Source organism: Aythya marila (genome assembly GCF_965140915.1).
Source record: "Aythya marila genome assembly, chromosome: 4".
NCBI lineage: Eukaryota > Metazoa > Chordata > Aves > Anseriformes > Anatidae > Aythya > Aythya marila.
The window spans coordinates 62,357,094-62,377,531 of NC_139045.1; the positions used below are offsets into that span (position 1 = coordinate 62,357,094).

At 34.9% G+C, this 20,438-nt stretch overlaps 1 protein-coding gene across 5 annotated transcripts in view; it reads left to right on the plus strand.

Moving 5' to 3' along the window:
* The window catches only part of RAB28 (RAB28, member RAS oncogene family), a 65,119-nt gene extending 47,799 nt beyond the window's left edge, over positions 1 to 17,320 (plus strand). For 2 of the 5 annotated variants that reach the window (XM_082759625.1, XM_082759622.1), the window contains 5 exons: positions 6,134 to 6,237; positions 9,102 to 9,179; positions 13,699 to 13,746; positions 15,338 to 15,438; positions 16,359 to 17,320. In XM_082759625.1, coding sequence (XP_082615751.1) covers positions 6,134 to 6,237; positions 9,102 to 9,179; positions 13,699 to 13,746; positions 15,338 to 15,433 — 326 coding nt within the window. In that variant the 3' untranslated portion in view covers positions 15,434 to 15,438; positions 16,359 to 17,320. Of the gene's footprint in view, positions 1 to 6,133; positions 6,238 to 9,101; positions 9,180 to 13,698; positions 13,758 to 15,337; positions 15,439 to 16,358 lie in introns of all 5 variants that reach the window. The other 3 variants (XR_014317441.1, XM_082759623.1, XM_082759624.1) reach the window with 3 other exon arrangements.
* The last annotated feature ends 3,118 nt before the right edge of the window (positions 17,321 to 20,438 follow it).

The window sequence follows — 20,438 nt, forward strand, 5'->3', positions numbered from 1 at the left end:
AACTAGCCCTTTATAACAGATTCCCTCATAGTTTTTACCCTTGCAAGCTTTGAAAGTGAAAGACTATCAGATTTGGGTAGAGGGGTGTCTTTTTTACTGAAATACTCTGAACTCTAATATTTCTTTTCATAGACATGGTTTAGCAAGATTAGTTATCACTAGTATTATCAACTGAAATGACTGTATAGTGCCTTATAGTTTGCAAGTATAATCTCAGGGTCCAGGAGAAATGCCAACAAACTATTAAACATTCAGACTTGCTTAACATGCATTATGCATGCCACTCAGCTGTTTATGGCACTCTGAACAAGTACTGTCACTATTTTTTTCAGCTGCCTGGAAGTACCTGTACAAGTTATATGTTTGTTTTTCTTCCAGACTTACCTGAAAGAAAGATTCTTGCAAGAATGTGTGTTTTCTGACTTAAAGGAAGCTTCTAGTTTTACATGGAGCTCTTCTTCAATGAAAGAAGACACTGGCAGTCCTTTGGGAAAGGGAGATAAATAGCAGAAGTAGCAGCCTTTACATTCTGCATAAATGATGTTCTGGTGTCTTTTTAAAATATGTGCAGTTATTTGCTTTGGTGACAATATTTAAATCAGAATAAACTATTATTATTTCTGTTTTGAAAGATGATGAAATCAGAACATTCATCATTTCACTGGTTAATGATGCATATTTTAAAATGTTTACTAGCTTCCTGTTTTTCCCAGTTGTATTACTCTGTAAATTGTTATACATATTTTATTAATACCATAATTTTAGACAATACAGCTCTGGGATTTGATATCACACTTTATTACTTGAAGCATTACTTTATTACTTCTGGTGAGCTAATTATGTTTGTGATAGTTCATTTCAGTGAACTAAACTAGTATTTATGCTGCTTGACTATTGGTTTTCCACTTACAAGATGTATTGGAATGGAAAACAGAATATCCTGAGCTGGAAGGGACCCACAAGAATGATCTCTTGCTCCTGCACAGTGGTGTGAAGTGGCTTGTTGCAAGCCTCTGTTATCTTAGAGTGGTATATACATAGACTAAATAGTGTAACAGAAACACATTTGACATTAATTTGTTTACCTTTAGTAGTTTCAGAGTCTCAAGTAAAAATAGCAGAATGAATCAAGATTGTATTGCTATTGAATGGTTACGTGTGGTGGAGATTGTGAGACACGTATTTCTGTTAGCTAGCACTTTCTAGTCTCTTTGTATTTCCTTGCTGCTAACCAATAAACTCAGATGTCTGTGGTTTACTCCTAATTACTCATGTGAAGTTATATAAGAATTTGTCTTACAGTAGACTAGCTTATATTGTCTCAAGTGTTTGCTCAGAATTTTTCCCATTGTCATATGCTTTCTAGCCTTGCAGACAATCATTTAAAATACACATCTACTCTGTTTCCTTTTCTGTTTAAAATTAGCATTGTCTCTCAGCGATGTATATCAGCAACTTGAAGGATGATGAAAAAGTTGTTTATATGTCACCTGAAGATAGGATCTAATTAATTTTCTCCAGTTCTGACTTAAACACACTCTTTTGTTCTTGTCTTCTTTGAATTGTCATTTGCTTTCCAAATGCTGTGATGTTTACATCTTTTTCCTTATATTGATTCTGCAATTTTCTTCTTACCTGCTTTTCTTCACACACTTTCAGGAATGTCTTGGAGGGGATATCTCTGGGACTTCAGTGGGAGATCCAGACCTCTCCCCTTGGTTCTGTTGTCTTTGTTCACTTCATTAGAACTCTGGTCTCACCTACAAATCAGAATTGAACTCTGCAGAGTTCATGAGAATCAAGTCTTATGGCAAGTCTCATCTCTTGCTACAGCAGACTGATCTATTCCAGTTTCATCTATGAGTTCCACTTGTATCTATCTGGCTAGGTGGAAGTCATGTCTGAATTCATGAAGTTCCCAATCTACTTCCGTTGTGCCATTATTTTTATAGGATCTCTGTGCATACTACATTTATAGATATGTTACTTAAGGAGCAGCAATTATGTCCAAGCTTTGACTGAAGTGACTCTTCACACCAGACAATTTAAAGGTAAATGTTTAGTTTGATCCCTTTTTGTTTTTTTTTTTAAACAAAAAGTTAGGTTCTTCACTAGTTAGAAACAAAGTTGCACAAGAGGAAAAATAAGGCAATGGAGATAATTTTTGGAGCACATATGGGAAAAATGGTATTTCTGTAGTTGTCACACCAACTTTTAGTGTGTATTTCAAGAATAAAAAATGACCAAATGGCAGCAACCTGTGTTGTTCTTAGAAGAGGACTTCAAAATGACTTCGGAGGCTGATGAGACCAAGACCAGGTTAGGTGAGGCCCTGAGCAACCTGATCTACTGGGTGGTGTCCTTGCCTATGGCAAAGGGGTTGGAACTAGGTGTGGTCTTGAAGGTCCCTTCCAACCACAGCCATTCTGTAATTCTGTGAGCCCCTCTTTCTGTCCTCATCTGGCCAGTGAGGGAAACAATACTGGGACTTCTCTCTCACTCCTGTTGGTTGTAATACTACTCTGCTCCTCCTGCTTTCAATTTTATTGTGGTCTATTACTCCATTTGATGTAAAAGTACTACATTTAATGCAAATGTGCAAAAGTGGTCCCCGTATAACCAATGAATTAGTAATGTTCTTGTATTCCTATTAGATTTTAACTATCACTTTACTAATTTTTATACTATCTACCACTTCCCCTTGGCCCCATTTTTAAAACCTTTAGAGTTTTGAAGATATATAAAAGAAATATCCTTGTTGTATTCTTCAAAATTTACTCATCTTGGAGTTTAGCTTTTTATGAACAGAAACCATTACTTATTAATATAGATAACAGTTTGTATGCAAGTGTTTTAACCAGAGTACCGGTTTGTAACATTTATGTATTCTAGGGTTGTGATGTTTGTGAACCGTTAAATCTCTTTTCCCTTTTCAAACAAAATCCCTGTGTCTCCTTTTGACATCTCATTGTGGATTTCTAGCCATAAACATCAATTCTACTTGGTAAAAATGGAGCTATTAATTTCCTCTTGCTATTGTCTTCTCCCTTGTTCACTTCAGATGAGGAGGATGATTGAACCATCTGGCAAGTAAACTTCTCTTGGCCTTTCTCTAAATGTTTGTGTTCAATCCATGTCCAAATCTTAAACATTCTTTATTCATGACCTTTATTAGATATGGCCTATGATAACTGCTATCACAGTTAAAACGTTCTTCTTTTGCTTTGTAATTGCTGAAATTCCTTAATTTTGGCAAATGCAATGTTATCTAGTCATTTAGAATATTCTGCAAGACCATTTTCCTGGTTTGTAAAATCAAACAGTATTTATATATATAATTCTCTTCCTTCTATCCAAAAGTTATTTGTCTTTGCCATCAAACTTTTCATGGCTTAAGTGCATCCTTGTTATCATCCTTCATCCCAAAGATACCCATTCCTGCTGTTAACTGGCTCATCATACCAGACCACACTGGCCAGCTGTTTTTCTTTTTTTCTTTTTTTTTTTTTTCCTATGAAGTTCCTACATTCTTTATAAACATCTATTCAGAAAATCATTTTTCTCATCCATATCCCTCCTACAGTCTTTTACTGTCATGTCTAAAAAAAAAAAACTGGACGAGAATTATCTCCTGGTAACCAGAAGTTCTGCCTGTTTAGCTGACCAATGTCAGATGTTCAAAAAATCAAAATAAAAGAAAAAAGAAAAGGACTGGAGGGTAATTGCTCACTTCATTTTAGCAGATCTTCAGTGACTCTATGATTATGCCCTTAGCCTGTGGCAATGCAATGTAATTTGAGTTAGCATAGTCGTCTTTCATTGACTGCAAACAGCAACTTTTTATAGTTAAATATTTATTAACGCTTGAAACCCTTTTCTTGTACTAAAACTGTGCCCTCTTTCATTGAGGGCTAATGTAACATGAATTGCCTTGCATTTACTGTGGGCTGAGAGTGTGCGCATGGACAGTTACCTGGCAGTTATCTAGCATAACACTAACTGTACAGTTCACAGCAGACTGCCCATAATTCAGAAGACATGAGCTGAAATACTCCTAAGTGGGGAGAAGGACTGATAATTGCACAAAATTCAGAAATGCAATTTCACTTTGATTTTCACTTCCATTCTGTTAGATTTTTATTTGCTTGAATAGAAAATAGGAGGCATTTGGGGGATATGATTTCCTACATGGCAGAGGCATTTTCTTCTTGAAAATTCATTTACATTTCTGCATGCTCCTGTGTTCCTCTGGTCCCTATTCTTTCCTCCTTGGGGAAGAGATTGTAACTTCTAAGTCTGTAAGCACAAGCTCACATTAGTATGCCATGGTATCATCAGATACAGAGTAAATATTGGTTGACTGGATCAATGGTTGTCATTAAATTGAAATTGTGTGGGGGTTTTTGGAGTTTTGGTATAGTTGAAGAAATACAATGATGTGAAATTTGGAGGTGGGGTTAAGGTTCTTCAAATAAACATATTTATTGATTAATTTTTCCCAAAAGATTAATCTTACTGTTGTGCTTTCCAGGCTCCACTTAGCATAATATATAAAGAGTAAAATTAGTATTTAATAATGACATAGTTTAGATAGCATGCTGTGCTTTTTTTTTTTTTTTTTTTTTTTTTCAAAAAGCATTTCAACAGAGGCTCTCTCCCAGTAGTTACTTTTAAAGGAAAAAGTTAAGTAGCTGTTACACAGACTGCATGAGGTTTTTTTATCGACTTTGGGATTTAGCTTAATAAATGTATTTGTTCTTCCTGTTTTTTGTGAAACTGTATAACCTACATTTAGTATTATGAAATACAGTACTACAAACGTTCGTGTTAATAGCTTAGTATTTTAGTCCTTCACAAATTAATGCCTGTGGTAACTGGATGATTTTAGGCCTGTTCTTGTAAACAAGGCCTTACTGATGTGCAAGGAACAGTAATATGTGGCAAAAACTCCACATTAACCAAAGTAAGCAGTATAAATGGGGTATAGGAATCCCCTGTTAGACTAAAAATCTCCAAGAGAAAATCTCCAGAGCCTACAAATTAAAGACCTCCAATATCATTTTAAAATAAAGCCTTTTATGTAGTATGAGAGCATTTTTTCAGCTGATAATCAAATGACACTATTATGCAGGCTTACTAGATTTGCAAATTTACAAGTTTTTACAAGTCAGTTGGGTCCCTTCCTCAGGAAATCAGTTTAAGTTTTTTTTTCCTGTATTGACTCAAAGAGCCTGGTTGTCCTTAAATCCTTCTGAATATATTTGCCTTATAATTTGACGGCATTGAGTCAACACCCTTATAGGAACTGTAATGCAATAAAAAGAGAAACTGTTCAATATAGTTTCCAGTTACCTTAGGATCAGATTTGGAGAAACTGGAATGTACACAATAAAACCTGTGCGAGACTTGAGTTCCATGTTACGTTGTAAGCAACCAGGGATTTTCAACAGAAAATGCCATTTGAAAGCTTTACCCTGCTTCCAATGGTTATAAAATGATAAAAATGAAAATGTGTGAGACTTGAAATATGCATTTTACTATTCTTAATTTTTGGATTCATACCTTTTTGGAACTGAAAATTTCACGTACAAGTAAATAAGCACATCAAAGTTTTTATTCAGTTCTTTTTTATTATAGTGAATGTTTTTGCTTTACCGTTTTCTGCAATAAAATTCTTTACAACTCATTTACATTTTTTAACTTAGAAAAAATATGTAGATTTATCTGTACCTTGTGAACTCTATTTTAGAAGAGTCTTTACATTACAATAGATATCCAGCATACATCGTGCTGGCAAATGGAATGCACAAAATTTAATTGTCTTTTTTTTTTTTTTTTCTTCATGTAGTTAGCAGGAAAGTTTTTACAAATTGCTTGTGTGAATCCAGAAATAAATTTGTCTTTTAGTTCAGATATGAATTTGTTGCATTTGGTTGCACAATTTTAATTGTGGTTTCATTTTTATTTATTATTATTGTTTTCTGGCATAAGATTATAAAAAGAAATGTGTATTTGCATATGCAAAGAAAAAGAATACATTTGATGTATTTCCATTGAATGTGTTTTCTAAGACAGGTAACTAAATAAATGGTCTCTACTGTAGTAATTTATCTTTTTTTCTACTTGCTTTTAGTTGATTTGGAGCACATGCGTACAGTGAAAGTTGACAAGCACCAACGATTTTGTCAGGAAAACAATTTCAGTAGCCATTTTGTGTCGGCCAAGACAGGAGATTCTGTAAGTATGAAAAATAAAGTCTTTGTAGATTTTTTTAAAATTTATTTTGTAGAAAGTTATTATACTTCACATATTGAACACTGAAGAACTCTGGCTACTGCAGGTCCTTTTTGCCAGCCTGCTTGCATGAAAATAGATCTTTTTATGAGTGCATATGTTTTTTACAGTGGCTTCTCATCTGATTTGTGGTTTGAGGTATAGATCTTAATATGGAAATGCTCTGGCTTATACATCAGCATGAGAAATGTGACCCGCTGGATCTCTGCTGTCAGCCGGTGACTAAACATGTTCCTTAGTTCCAGATGAAGTTCCATCTCTAGAGCATCGATACAGAAATTTTTAATAGTCGATAAAGTCACAGGATCCTGTTATTATCACAGTTTTAATATGGGTCCTGAGTCAGTAGTCATTCTCTCTCTGGGTCCATTGAAATTTGAACATTCTGGTATTTGTAATGCTTTGCAGAGTGTATTTTTGAACAATCATTTGACTCTGACCTAGCTGGGATATTTGTTTTAGTTGGAAGTGTATGGAAGAAAAGGTTCTCTTTCAGTTGACTGTATCCGTCAGATTAAATCACATTGTATTGTTTTGCTTGATTTCTGTCATATGCCTAATGACTTTGTCATTCCCATGAAAAAAAATAAATCAGTATGTCTCAGTAATGGTATTTATGACAACATAATTTACTTTATTTTAATGTTATTGAACAGTAAGACCATGATCAATTATATGGAAGTATAGTTCTGTAACACGTGGACTCACTGATTGTTTTAAGATCTTTGATGAAAGATCATTTACTTCTACAATGGATTGTCAAATTTTGTAAGTTAATTATTGTGTTACACTGCTGATACAAGTGCAGTGAATCCTGATTCTCTTTAGAATTTGTGTTAAATCTTTGGCATAATTTTTTTGTTTAAATGGGAAAATGGCTTTTTATGCTAGAAGAAGAAAAATTTTATAATACTTTATGCAGTGAAGCTTGCATATGATAAAATATATTTATTTCTCAAGGAGACAACTGTTTGGTGGGAACTGGTAATAGGAAAACCAGCATTTTTATAAGATTGATATAGTTAACATTATAAACTATGAAGGAATCTTTATTATGTCTTTTTAATTGATTCATGGATTGCAGCAGCATCCCACTATATATACTGATTATACTTTTTAACTTGCTGTTTAAAAACAAAAGGAAATCTGAATATACCTTGAAAACACTAACCAGAAGTTTCTGTTTAAATGGCTACTAACAAAAGAAGGTATGAGCTATAGTTTACAGTAATTCATTTTGAGTTTTGGTATAGATTTGAATTAACTCTTTCTACCTACTACTGCACACTGGCCTTTCAAAATCTTCCTAGTTAATATATTTGGGTAGTTGTGTGGAAAAGACAGGGTGCCAGTGATTTGAGAAGAGGCCGTCTGTTGCTACTGTGGATAGAGACTAGGGAGTCTTACATACTCAGTTAAGGTAGATGAAGTGATTTGTTTGGTTTACCTCAGATCTTTCCAACAAACTCATTTGCAGAAGATAATTTTATATACTTAGAAAAACCCAAATGTCTCCTCAGAGGAGAATTGATCTTCATGAAAGACTTCTTGCTGCTTAACCATCTCACTGTCCATCAAACTGCCTACCTAAAGGGTTGAGCTCATGCCTCATGCTTTTGTGAACAAAACATCCTCATGGTAGGTGATCTAGTTTAGTACACCTGAGAGCCTGGTGTAGGTTAAAGTAGGTCTCTGGAGGTCTGCCTGCTTCAGGTTGCCTTCCTTGCTGTGTGGATGCTAGTAAAATAGACCAATACTAGACCAAGGAGGGCAGAGTAAGAAAAATGGTTTTTGGAAGCTACTTTGGCTTGTTTGTTGTGCCACTTATGTGCTACCAATTTCCACCTGAGCTGTAAGAAAAGACTGCGTGAATGGTAATTTTATTTGACTTTTCATTGAAAAGGACTTTTATAGAGGCCTTACCTTTTGGGGGTGGTGGCTGTATGATGAAAAGCAAGGTATGCTGGTGGGTTAGGTTTTGTGCACCGTGGCACAGCCACATAGGTAGGATGCAGCTTAACAATGCAGTGAGTTCAGCAGTGATACAATCATAAGCTGTTCCTGTTTAATGTCTGTTCTGTTCTTTAATGTAATTTAAAATGCAGCTGCCTAAACAGTCAGATTGGTGGACTGTATTGAGATGAAGTATAGGAGTTATTTAAGATAGCCTTGCCTCCCAATGTTATCTGTCAAACCATGTTTGAAGTCTAACTCTGATAGACTGCTTCATGCCATACAACATTTTGCTTATTTCCTAAATACTTCAGTTCAGTATAACGCATTTAATGCTTTGTAAGACTCTTGAACAAATGTATCATTGCTTGGCATTGGTGTTCATAATGTTTTAAAAACGTGTGCAGCAGAGATTTTTGTGATGCTGATGCACAGTTCCATTGTTCTTAATTTCAGAAATCTACATCTCTGTTGCACAATACACTGGTAAAATATTTTTGTGCTAAACATTAGTGAATACCCTTATTCATATTTTATAGCACTGAGAGTGGTATTTGAGAGGTGGGTTGTGTAAAAGCTTGTTTAAACTTGAGTCTCTGGAGGCAGAGTAGAAGTGTTGCCTAACAATCTAGCATACTGTTCATTCCTCATACCATTGTTGAATTATTTTCTCCAATTTTTAAACAAAATTGAAAGTACCAGATGAGGTTATTTTCAGATCTGCTTTGCACAGGTCATAATTTTGTATATCTCATTGTTTACAGTTCAAGAATGGTTTGATATATTTGAAAGAACTTCGAGGATGTCTGTTTTTAATCATTTAAATGTGATTTAATTTTTTTTTTTTCCCGTAGGTCTTCCTGTGTTTTCAGAGAATTGCTGCTGACATCCTTGGCATCAAATTAAACAAAGCAGAAATGGAACAATCACAGGTGATTTCCACAAATACATGTTTTTCCTTTAATATTTTGCTTAGTATTTAGAAAAAAAAACAACACAGATCACGTTGCAAATTATTAACTGTCCTATAAAGCAAACTACAGCTATTGTTTTAGAGACAATGATTTACTTTTACAACAGCCTTTTAAAAACATTATCGATCTTTATTTATCCATCATGATAAACATGCTGAAGTAAGAAAATATGTGTTCAAAAAAATAATAATAAAAAAAGGTTTTAGATCTGTTTGTTTAAAAATAGTACATAAAAATTTCTTAGAAATTAATGTGTCTATATGTTTGCATATACAGGTAGCATGGAAGATACTCTTCTATATACATGAATTACTGTACAATGATGTCAGATACAGTTTTTATGATAACCTTCCTTTTTAATTCTTTTAAATATTAAATTTAATTTTAGAATACTACAAACTTAAATGATAGAAGGCATAAATTGTGAATGGAAATCTTCTAAATCAATGTTCAGTGTAGAAATACAGGAAAAAATATTATTTGTCAGTCACAGAGTCAGGAATTAACTATGTAAAGTCCTTTGGTTTGGATTTTAGTCTTCATTGTGTGCGTATATAATACAGGATAAGGATACTTTCCTCAGTGGTGACTGCTTGCCTCAGAGAAAGAATGCTGATTTTGTAAAAGCACTATTTCCAATTTTGTTTCTGATCTGCAGATGAGAAATGAATCTTGTTCCGTTTCAGTATAGCCATTCTCAACTGTATACATACCTGTGGAATCACATGTTTTGGTAGTTATTGTGTCTCCTTGCCGTATGAAATTGTTTTTTTCACCATACCAGTCCCAAATAATCTCCCCCTAAAGGAGTAGTGTAGTTTTCTTCCTTTGGACTTTGTGTTTTGTTCTTTGCAGTGAGTTGGGGATTTTCTGCCATCTCCTCTGCTGTATGAAAGGGCTGAGAGAGAGGACAGTGCTTCCCAACAATAGGTGGGAAGGTCATTAAGAAGGATGTCCCCCATTCTCTTATATTGGTTAGTAGTGAGTTAGGGATATGAATGCAGTGATTTTACTGTGTACACATGTTAAAACCCTGTTGCATGTCCTGCTTTAAACTGTAACAGAGCTTTTTTATTTTTCTTTAAAGAATATTTAATGTAATTGTATGCAAAATAGCTCTAATGAGGGCAGTTTTATAACCTTTTAATTTAGTGGGGAAAAGATGTTTTCAGTATTTTTTTTTTTTAATTTGAACTCTAATTTGATTAGCTGCATTTAATAGAGTTAAACCATTTATTTAATATCAGTGAATGTTCAAAAATGTGTTAATTGTTCAAATAAGCAAGCAAGCAAGACATTTTCCACTATAACTCCTTTTTCCTTACCACCTTCTTCTTCCTAGTTCCTGCTTCTAAAAATAATTTTGCTGCCAGAAACCTATATGCATAGGTTTAAACCAAAAGGATTTTACCAGTTTCAGAAACCTCAGAAACAAAGATTATACTACTGAGACAACCTTTACTGTATAAGGACGTTTAAGATTACAGTACACTTATTATAAAATTATTTGTTAAACTAAAAGGTGGCTGAGCTGCTGGCATGGTATCCTGGAATTGCTAGTTGCTGTTAATATTAAACAAGTACTCCAAAAAAAAGGCAATAAGTTTATTTAAAAAACAAACAAACAAAAAGCCAACACAAAACACTTCTTGTGTATACAGGTTGCTCTTCTGCTTTTTGAAATATACACTGAATATGTAATTTCTGTAAGTGTTTCAGCATGGCAGCGTTTACAATCTTTGTGGAAGTGGTCAAGAAAACTGTATCGCAAACAGTAAAATGGCAAAATAGCGTGCACATCTAACAAGTAAAGCAGAAAAGCTTCAAAAAGCTATGATTTATAAGTAGAGAAATATGGAACATATCTTTTTAATATTCTTTTACTACTTAGTCATCATTTTTCTGTTGTTCTGAACCCTATAATGGCTTGTACTTAAATAATTTATCACAAATATTCTTTAATTTTTCTTTGGATGTTTAGCTTGGATTGGAACAGTAGACTCAGATCTGTCTGTGCTATTGTGTCCTCATAAAGGTGTAAACTTGTAGATAGGTATGAAAATGCCTTCAATTATAAAGAGAACATGAGGAATGAGGTTATACAGAATATTGTAGCTTTCTAAAGAAAGTGTCTGTTTATAGGTTATTTTTAAGGTAACTGATACTGGCTTTTTCCTTTTTACCTTTTTACCTTTGTATAATAATCACAATTTTTAATTATGTTGACCAGATCAATGGAATATAAAATATGAGGATAGGACAAGGTGGATATTAAGCAAATTACAGTAGCAATAGCCTCTAAATAATGTGCATAATATAAATACTCACTGTGGCCCACACATTACTGTTAGTGTGAATCCAAGTTGTCAGAATTAAAAAAAAAATAAATCTGAACATAAACAGTAAAACCAATAACAAAAGAAGAAACAAAGCCTGTAAATGGAAGTGGATAGAAAAGAAACTTAATTGTCTCATCATTTAGGTACAGCAGAAGTCACTATATGGTGATATGCTTCATGTAGCTAAAAGGTGTAAAGAAACTGTCCGTCTTTGAAAGATTCTTCTAATCAACCATAGTATCAATCTATTCTGAATAAGCAATAATTTGCCGTTAAAGCTATAATGTTTGCTCCCTTTGAGAGTGCTATTTTGAGTGGGCAGTAGCAATTGTCCATAATTAAGTCAGTGAGAAACCAATGATAATTGTATTTGAGAGTCTGTCTGTTAGCTTTATCTTAAGGTTCATTGTTGTTCATTTGGTATGGAACCAAATAGTCTGGTCATTTCCTAAGAACGGGAAGGAAAAGTCTGCTGGGGAAGGAAAATGTTAACCTTCACAGCTTCAGAGAGAGAAATAGAAGGATGTTTCTTGAGAGAAATGTATTAGTCTGCAGTGGAGAAGCCTACCTGAAGTAATGTGTAGATGCTGTTGTCCAAAAGCATGGGTCTGGTCTTTTGGCTGGGAGGAGGTGATGTTAAATGATATTACCATTACTTGGGTACTGGTTTACTACAAATGTTTTTGTATAATAGGTATAGATTCTACAGTGTGCGTAATGGGGGAATGTTTGCTTTTAAATTTCTCTCAAGTGGGCATTAGGCTTCCTTAAATTGTAGAATGGCTATATGGTCATGCTCCTAAAAATTTCTGGGACTTTAATATTCTACCTATTGTGCTATAAAAGTAGATGCTATAAAGGAACAAAACAAAACACAAAAATAAGTGTGACGTATCCTTATCTCAGTAAATACGTGAGTAATGAATTGAATTTCATCTTTGATCAAAGAGTAGAACACATTTTAGTTTTACAAGAGTGCGCTGTTTACTACCTGGATTATATCTTTGAATTTTCAGTATTTTGTGTAATGTGAGGTTTCTTCATTTTGGAAAGTAAGAAGGTGTCTGCTTGAGTATGTTTGTCGGAGAACATCAGATGTCTTAATTCAGTCTAGGAGGTGACAAAGTGTAAAATGAAACACTGAGTTTGAGTAAAACACGAACAGTGGAACGCTGTGTGCTAGTTACAATCTGTTATGTATTTATTAATTAAAAATCATTTCTAGCACTTGTGATTCTATGTCTGAAGATGCTGTTTTCTTTGTTTAGAAACCAATTCTAATTATTGCAGTCAGTAAGAGGACCCTAGAAGTGAGTCACTTCGTTGGAAACAATAGGAATCCTAAACACATTATTGGAACTGGTGTGAATTTGTGGGGGTTGACTCATGTCTTCTGAGCTTTGATAACTTGCAGAACTGCAGCAATCCATGTGAAAGTAGATGGGGTTCTTGGTCCCCTTCAAATTAACGGCTAAACCATTAATTAAGTGCAAGAACAAACCATAGCAATTGAACTATTTACCATGCATTGTTATAGAAAATGGCTGCAGCAGTTTAACGTGTAAATGCGACCAAAGCTATTTGTTACTGCCCTTTTGCTGGAATTTATCGCTCCCACAGCAGAATCACAAAATGGAAGGCAATCATGTGCCTTGGCCACATCAGGGTGAAGTTCAGCAGCTTAGCTTAAACTGCTGATGAAAGTTATTTTTAAGTGAAGTTGCCAGACTTTGTGCTGAAGCGGATGAGGTGCAAGTACACGTTACATTCCACCAGCTTTCCTTTGGCAGCAGTGATCTCCAGCAGAGGACTGGAATAGACATTTGGGGGTGGTAAGTTTTTAAGCTATCTCAGCTAGAGCTACTAAATCTTGTCTGTTCCCATGCTGAGATGACTGTTAATCAAACCTTTATTTGGTCAGAACTGTGGTGAAACAAAGGAATAGATTACTGTTTGTGTGTGACTGGAACGTGTTTTTGAAATGGAACAGTTCCAAAGTAAGAAAATTGCAGATTCTGACTTATTTTCAGTCCTCAAATTCCTCTCTTTTAAATCACAAGGGTCTGATGAAATTTGAGGAAATAGCTCCTTTACTAATCAAATGTTTTTCTTTCTATATTTTTTACTTTCAACCATAGTATAAAAACTGCATGGGGTACAGCTTTGTTCCTTGGCATTGGCAAGAGGTAGCGTTTTTGTAAGTGATGTGTAGTTTTCTCTTTAACTACATGCCAGTTCAGCAAATGAGGGTGTGCATGTGCCAGCTTTGTACAATAAAATGTTTGGCAGATAAGTCAGATTGGGAATTCGGAGCACCTGCACCAAGTAAGTTTCTTTCTCATTACCAACAGTGGTTTGAACCTTGGCAATGATATGCCTTCTACAGATACAGATACAAAGAGGTTTTTAATTACTGTGGAGTTAATAAAATAAATGCTGCAGTGTTTTTTTTTTTTTTTTTTTTTTCTAACTCTTATTTAAGTGAAATTCCTTGAGAAAATCCACGTCATTTATGTTAGTCAGCTTCTTGCTACAATGTGCCTAAACAGGGGTCACTAACCTAGCTCTGTTTACATGATGGGATTTAGCCCAATGTTTTGAGGAACAATTAATTGCCTACTGATTGCAAGATTTTTTTCTCAGCTCCAGTCAAAAGATTGGTATGAAGAAACTAGGTCCTGTGAGGTCAGATAACACTGTTTAATGCTAAAACTCCTACTACTGCCTTACATGGGATTTGGCAACCTTTCCCTTGATAACATCAGGCCAGGAGTCTATTAAATCATGAGCGTTGTCTACTAGATAAGATAATACGAACGTGATCAATTAAACTCAAGAAGAGTACATCAGCAGCTAATAAATCCAGATCCTTTACCAGGCAATCTAATTATTATTACTTGTTTGACATATAGGTTTTATGTACAGTGTACTGATTATATGTTCATATAATCCATTTATGTATTCTTTTCTTCAACATAATAACATAATTTCATTTATCCTAACCGTGAAAATATGTTGTGTAAAAATCAAAGTATTTTAAGAAAAAATAATTAAATTGGTTTAGCATATCTTTCATTGCAGACCACCTCTGTAGCTTTTTTGCTCAAGTTATAGTATGAATTTTTCTCCCCTTTGTATAAACACTGTGTTAATAAAAAGCTCTTAACAGTTTTGTTTGCCTTTAAGGGGAAAAACGACTTTTTTATGTTTTTGAATTAAGTAAAAATCAAAGCTTGCAGCACTTTGATGTGAGGTTTTAAATTTGTCACTGTTTTTTGATTAATATTTAGTTATAATGTAATAGCTATGTAATGGAAAAGATTGATGCATACCCCTAGTAGACTTGTTACAGTTGCTGATAGGAATCTGACTACTGTAAAAAATTTATGTACTTTATGCTTAAAAGAAGAGGCCATTGTCATCTTTCCTTCCACTGTATTGCTTTGCCTTTTATTCTGTCTCTTCCTCTGCTTTAACACATTTTTGTTGATTGCATGTATGAATATTTCACTTTGATGCTTTGAAAGTTGCATGTCCTTGAAGAAGCTTGAGAACCAGCTCAGCTGCTGTTAGTGATGCTTTCAGCTAAGCTTGCTGCTCTTGTTCAGCATTCGACCTGAAAATAAATGCATTTTGTTTTTGCTTCTGCATTGTCATTATATGTCATTCATTCTTCCTTTTCGGCTACTGATCAGTCTTTCCATTTTTTTCCGTCTCTTCTTTTTGCCTTCTTCTCCTTCACCTCTATCCATTGTGTTGATACATCATTAACAACAGCATGTTGTCAGGGCAGAACTAGTGAAATATCCCGAAGAAGATAACCAACATCACAACACTTCCAACTGCCAGAGCAAAGTCTGCTCAATGCAGTAGTTCAGGTATTGATGTAAAACTTGTATTTTTGAAAGCTGCTTTGCTTTTACATGAAGTAACAACTACAGTAAGTTCTATTGGGAAAACATATTTTATATCTGTAAGCAGTAATAATACTTAATAGCGTATGAATTTGAAACAGTATGCAATTACGTGGTATTTCTAATAACTGGTTAGTTCATAGAAAATCTGTAATAATTCACAATAGTATTAGGAAGGGCTTTCAGTGCTGTATGTTCGAAATGTTACGCTGCTGCCTCAAATGGAAATGGAGACAAATTGGAATCTTTTTTCTCTCTCATATATGAGAGACCAACAGTCCTGTCAAATGCTTTGTAAATAGAATGTGTAACATCTGTTGGATTTATAATAGAAAATAAATATTTATAGTATGCAGAAGTTCTTTTTTTGTTAATCTTTAGTCTGCATGCCTGTTGAAGCTTTTTTTTTGAAGTATGGTTGTATATGAAATTTGCTTTGTATCCTATCTGTATTTCCTCTGAAAGTGCTTATAGTAAAGAGTGAAAGACAAACTTGCCTACAATTTCCAGTTATAATTAAGGGAGTTATTCTTAAAGAATGCATACTATACTCTTTGTAAACTTCTATTATTTACATACAAAACAATTCTCATAGAAGAATAACTGTATTCATTGCTTTTGCAAAGGAGTTCTGTTTTGTATTAGTCCTGTAAAATTGTTATAAAAACCAACCTTCCTTCTGCTTGGTATGAATAGACTGGTATTTAGACTGAGACCTGATAAGACTTTCTATAAGGTGCTGAAGAGAACTGAACTGTGACTGTTTTGCCTAATTGTTTTTTTTTTTTTCTCTTATGTTTCATAGTAAAATATCTCTTGAATGCTTTGCCAGCATCAATATTGTATTTTGTTTCTCATTATTGCTGTGTTTTCTTTTATGACAGAGGGTGGTGAAGGCAGATATTGTCAACTACAGTCAGGAGCCTGTGACAAGAACCGTTAATCCTCCTAGAAGCTCAATGTGTGCAGTTCAATGACCATATTATTTCCCTTTGGTTTGATACCTTTGACTGTTCTCCTACCTTGACACAGGCTCTGGGATTTCCAGGAACTTTTAACAGTGACCATCGCTACAATGCAATTCAAAAACATGTTGTACCATTGTTCATTGAGAAGCAGCAGGCATTTTTTTGACTGGCTGAAATGAAATGTTAGACCACACACTTTGAAAAATTGAGGTCTATATTCTTTTAAATTATATTTCAATAAAACAGTATAACTGTGTTTATAAGTTTTCTCCTACCTGTTTGACTGGTACTGGAATACAAATGGATGAAGAAGTCCTGCATTTGAAAGCTTTTAAAAGCATCACTACGGAAGGGTATTTTGCCAAAGTGGTTTTTTATTTTTTTTTTTCCTTAGTCTTTTTTTGCTCCTGTGATCTAAACTAACATTCAGCAAACTGTTACTTGGAAAAGCTCTTGCTGGAATAATTTTAGACACTAATATATTTTATCAGGATAATTAGGAAAGTACTCCATAAATGTATCTACATAGTGTGAAATGTATAAATTGTATCCAGGAAGAAACAGTGCTTGAAATAAAGCTGTAATATAAAAATAGTTACTTTTCTGAAGTCTCAAATTGTCTTCATGGATGCTCTGGAAAATGCTAATGTTTTGTGTATTTTTATTAACCACATCAGCATTACTTCTTGCAGCAGCAGATAGGCTCATATGTCTTCATGAATATGGATGAACCTCAGTCGGCAGTTTGGGCTGTAAATGTTGAGTGATATATTCAGCATGCATTAGAAACTGTTGATAGATCAATTAGGATCAGTCATTTTTAATAACTAATTGAATGACTTACTTTTGGACTGGTATTCTTTTCTTTCTAGTTCAGAGTAAAAATAAAAGGTGTCTCCTTTGTGATCACATTTCTCCTCTGTTCTTTTTCTAGCAGTCTCTTATACATGCAGTTCTCTACTGCCACATCTAAATAGAAAGGTAAGGTGAGAAAAAAAAATCAAGCCAACCTAATTCCAAGCTAGAAAGCTTTTCCTGCTTTAACTCTAGAATGTGTGTTCTTATAACGTATGACAAAACATCGTGAGATTTAGAAAATTAATGAGGCTAAACAAAGGAAACTTGTGTATTGCAAGTGGAAAAAATGAAGAGGTCCTTTAAGAAAATATTTTTGTTGAGCTGTTCAAGAAAGGGCCTAACAGTTGGAACAAATATGTTAAAAAAATTACAAATGGCATGAATACGCTATTTATTATCATTTTGGTATACTCAAAGTTAACTGAAAAGCTAAATCCATTTTTAAACTGTCCAGTATGCAGCTTGATGCATAGCTCTATAAAGTCATGATAACGACTTTGTGTTGTGATATTTTAGCATCAAATGCGGGAAGTTTTCTGAAACAATCTGTGTTACTGAGAGCTTGTACACTAGAGGTAGGTGTGAATTTTCAATAGATTATTAATTTCAGAACTATAGTCTGTGTTCTTGCTTCTGTCCCATGGAGCTCATGTCCCACTGCATAGCATTTACCTTACAGTTAAATGCAACTGAACTATCTTCCACTTGCCACCAGATGAGAACATCTGCCTCAAACATTTATTCTGAAGTAGCTGATGAATTTATAAGTTTATATACTCCAAAGTGTGTGGTAAGTTTTTTTTGAACCCTCAGATTTTTTTTTTTTTTTTGTGTTCGTGTCCTGAACACTGCCCATATGCTCAGATATTCATGAGAACTAAGAACCTCTCTGAGATCTCCCTAGATCTTTTTCTAGCATGTGAGTCAACTTCATAGTCCCGCTTCCCAAGTAATATGTAACATGGTCTTAAAATGTTTTTTGGCATTCCAAAAACTTTTCCCCACGTTTTATAGTAAGCTAAAATCAACGGTTTTTAATAAAGTTATTTGAAAAATGGTAGAAATAAGATGCACATCAGTTTGTATTGAAAGCCTGTCAAAGATGTTCAGGTACTTAACTGGCAATTATCTTCCATTCTGTTCACTCTGTTGGTGTTGATGTTGAGGAAGTTCTGTGTGCAGGACCAAGACAGCAAATGCTATGAAATTTGTTTGCTCCCTGTATGCTTTTGGCATGCAGGTTCAGACAGTGGGAGGATTCATAGTCATACAGACAGGTCTACTGAAGACTTTTTGCAATGTAAATTGAGGCATCCAACTTTGAGCTACAGAAAGTCAACATGACAAGCCCTTAGCAATTTCGATTAAAAAAAAAAAAAAAGTTTGTTTCTCTTAAAACTTTTTTGTAATCTCACTTTTCACAAGAGAATATTTTTTTCATAACTTGTTAAGCAAAGCCCCTTACTACCTGAATAGTCAAAAACTTCTGCTTTTACATTTCCTGGTCCAGGCTATTTTACGGATAGATTTTGTCTCTGTCCCTTTGTGATCTTTTATTCTCAATGTGTGTTTTTCTAGCTGTCTTTACTTTTACTTCCTTTTGTGTTTTCTTCCCATTGATCTCTTCACCATTTTTTATGTTTCAGTCCTACCTCCTCTGAATGTGTTTTGTTTACATTTGCAAGCCATTCTCATTCTTCCTACCTAACAAGCATGTGCATTATTTACGCTAACCATGAATCTCTTGTCTTCTATGCCCCCAGCCCCTCCTCGTGCTGCCCCTCTTAACCTCCTCAAAATTTCTGTGTTGTATACTCACTTCCACTCTCCCTGCCTTTCCCTACCTTAGCCAACCCATTTAGATCCATTACCTGTCCACATTTTAATCCTTACAAATGAGCTTTGCTCTTTTTTGCTCAGCCCTGGGGACCCCACCCTGAGCCTTTGGATTCCAGCTGCAGCCTAAATCCTTGGCTGTGGTAGCTGCCTTTGAAGTATCGCAGCAGCTGTTGCTGGAGATTCACGGGTGCCTTTGCCATCTGTATGGCCTCTGCTCCACCAAGCTGAGCAGAGAGGTCAGAGATAATTCTGGAGGATTAAGCTACGTGGAGAGAGGGAGTAGCCTGTTCTGCAGACGAGGCAGGGGCTATCTGGAGGCTGAATGATAGGGAGGAACTGATTGAGTCGGCAAGGTGTGTAGTGGGGAAGCAGGCAATATCACCTTCTGCAGGTAATATTGCAGATCTCCAGGGTGTGCACACAACTGAATTTAAGCGTGTACCACATCAATGAACTTAAAAGTTTCTTGCAAGGTGAGAATGGGTTGAGAGCAATTCAACAAACAGTAATGAGGTTAAATAATGCAGCACTCTCCTGAAGTGAGGCGACATATGCTTAATGTCCATTGACATTGGGGGGCGGGGGGGCAAGCATGTTCTTTCCTGAAGCTGAGGCCAGATGAAGGGAAGAGGCTTGTTTAGGCCCTGATCTTACACAGATGCACGCTGATGAAGTGATCTGCCTGCTCAGAGCTGTTGTAAGTAATCACTGAAGTAACAGCTCTGCAGCTAAAAATTGTTTTTGAGTTCAGCTTGCCACTGCAGTTAGCCGCACGTGCTGTCCTGGATGGCAGCGGCTATGTTCTCGCTGATGGTACATTCAACTACCAGTGTTTTTAAACAAGTATTTGAAATGTTGTTGTACACATGCAACTTTTTCCTCTTGTGGCTCTAAAATTTGGTAGGGCCAAATTTAGTCTTTTTCCTGAAGTTATTTTCCCTTACGACCAACTGCAATGAGTGCCAGAACCTCTGATGAGTCCTGGATCTCCTCTCCAAGTATATTGTTCTTTTGACAGTTCATAAAAGCTATGAAAAGACATGAATTTCTTTTTAACCAAATAACTTTTTTTTTTTTAAAAAGGTTTTAAAGGACACATACAAGGTCAAAATTACATGAAGTATGCTCTTTTGAGGGTTTGAAAATTGTTGGTGCATCATTATCTGCATCATTAAGCATCTATTTACCTTAAGAATTTGTTCCATAAAGCACTGATTGGGTTTCAATTAAAGTAAAGGGCTTTTGGATTAGGTTGTTTCTTTGAAATGAAGAGCTAAGTTGATTGTCATAGTAAGTGCT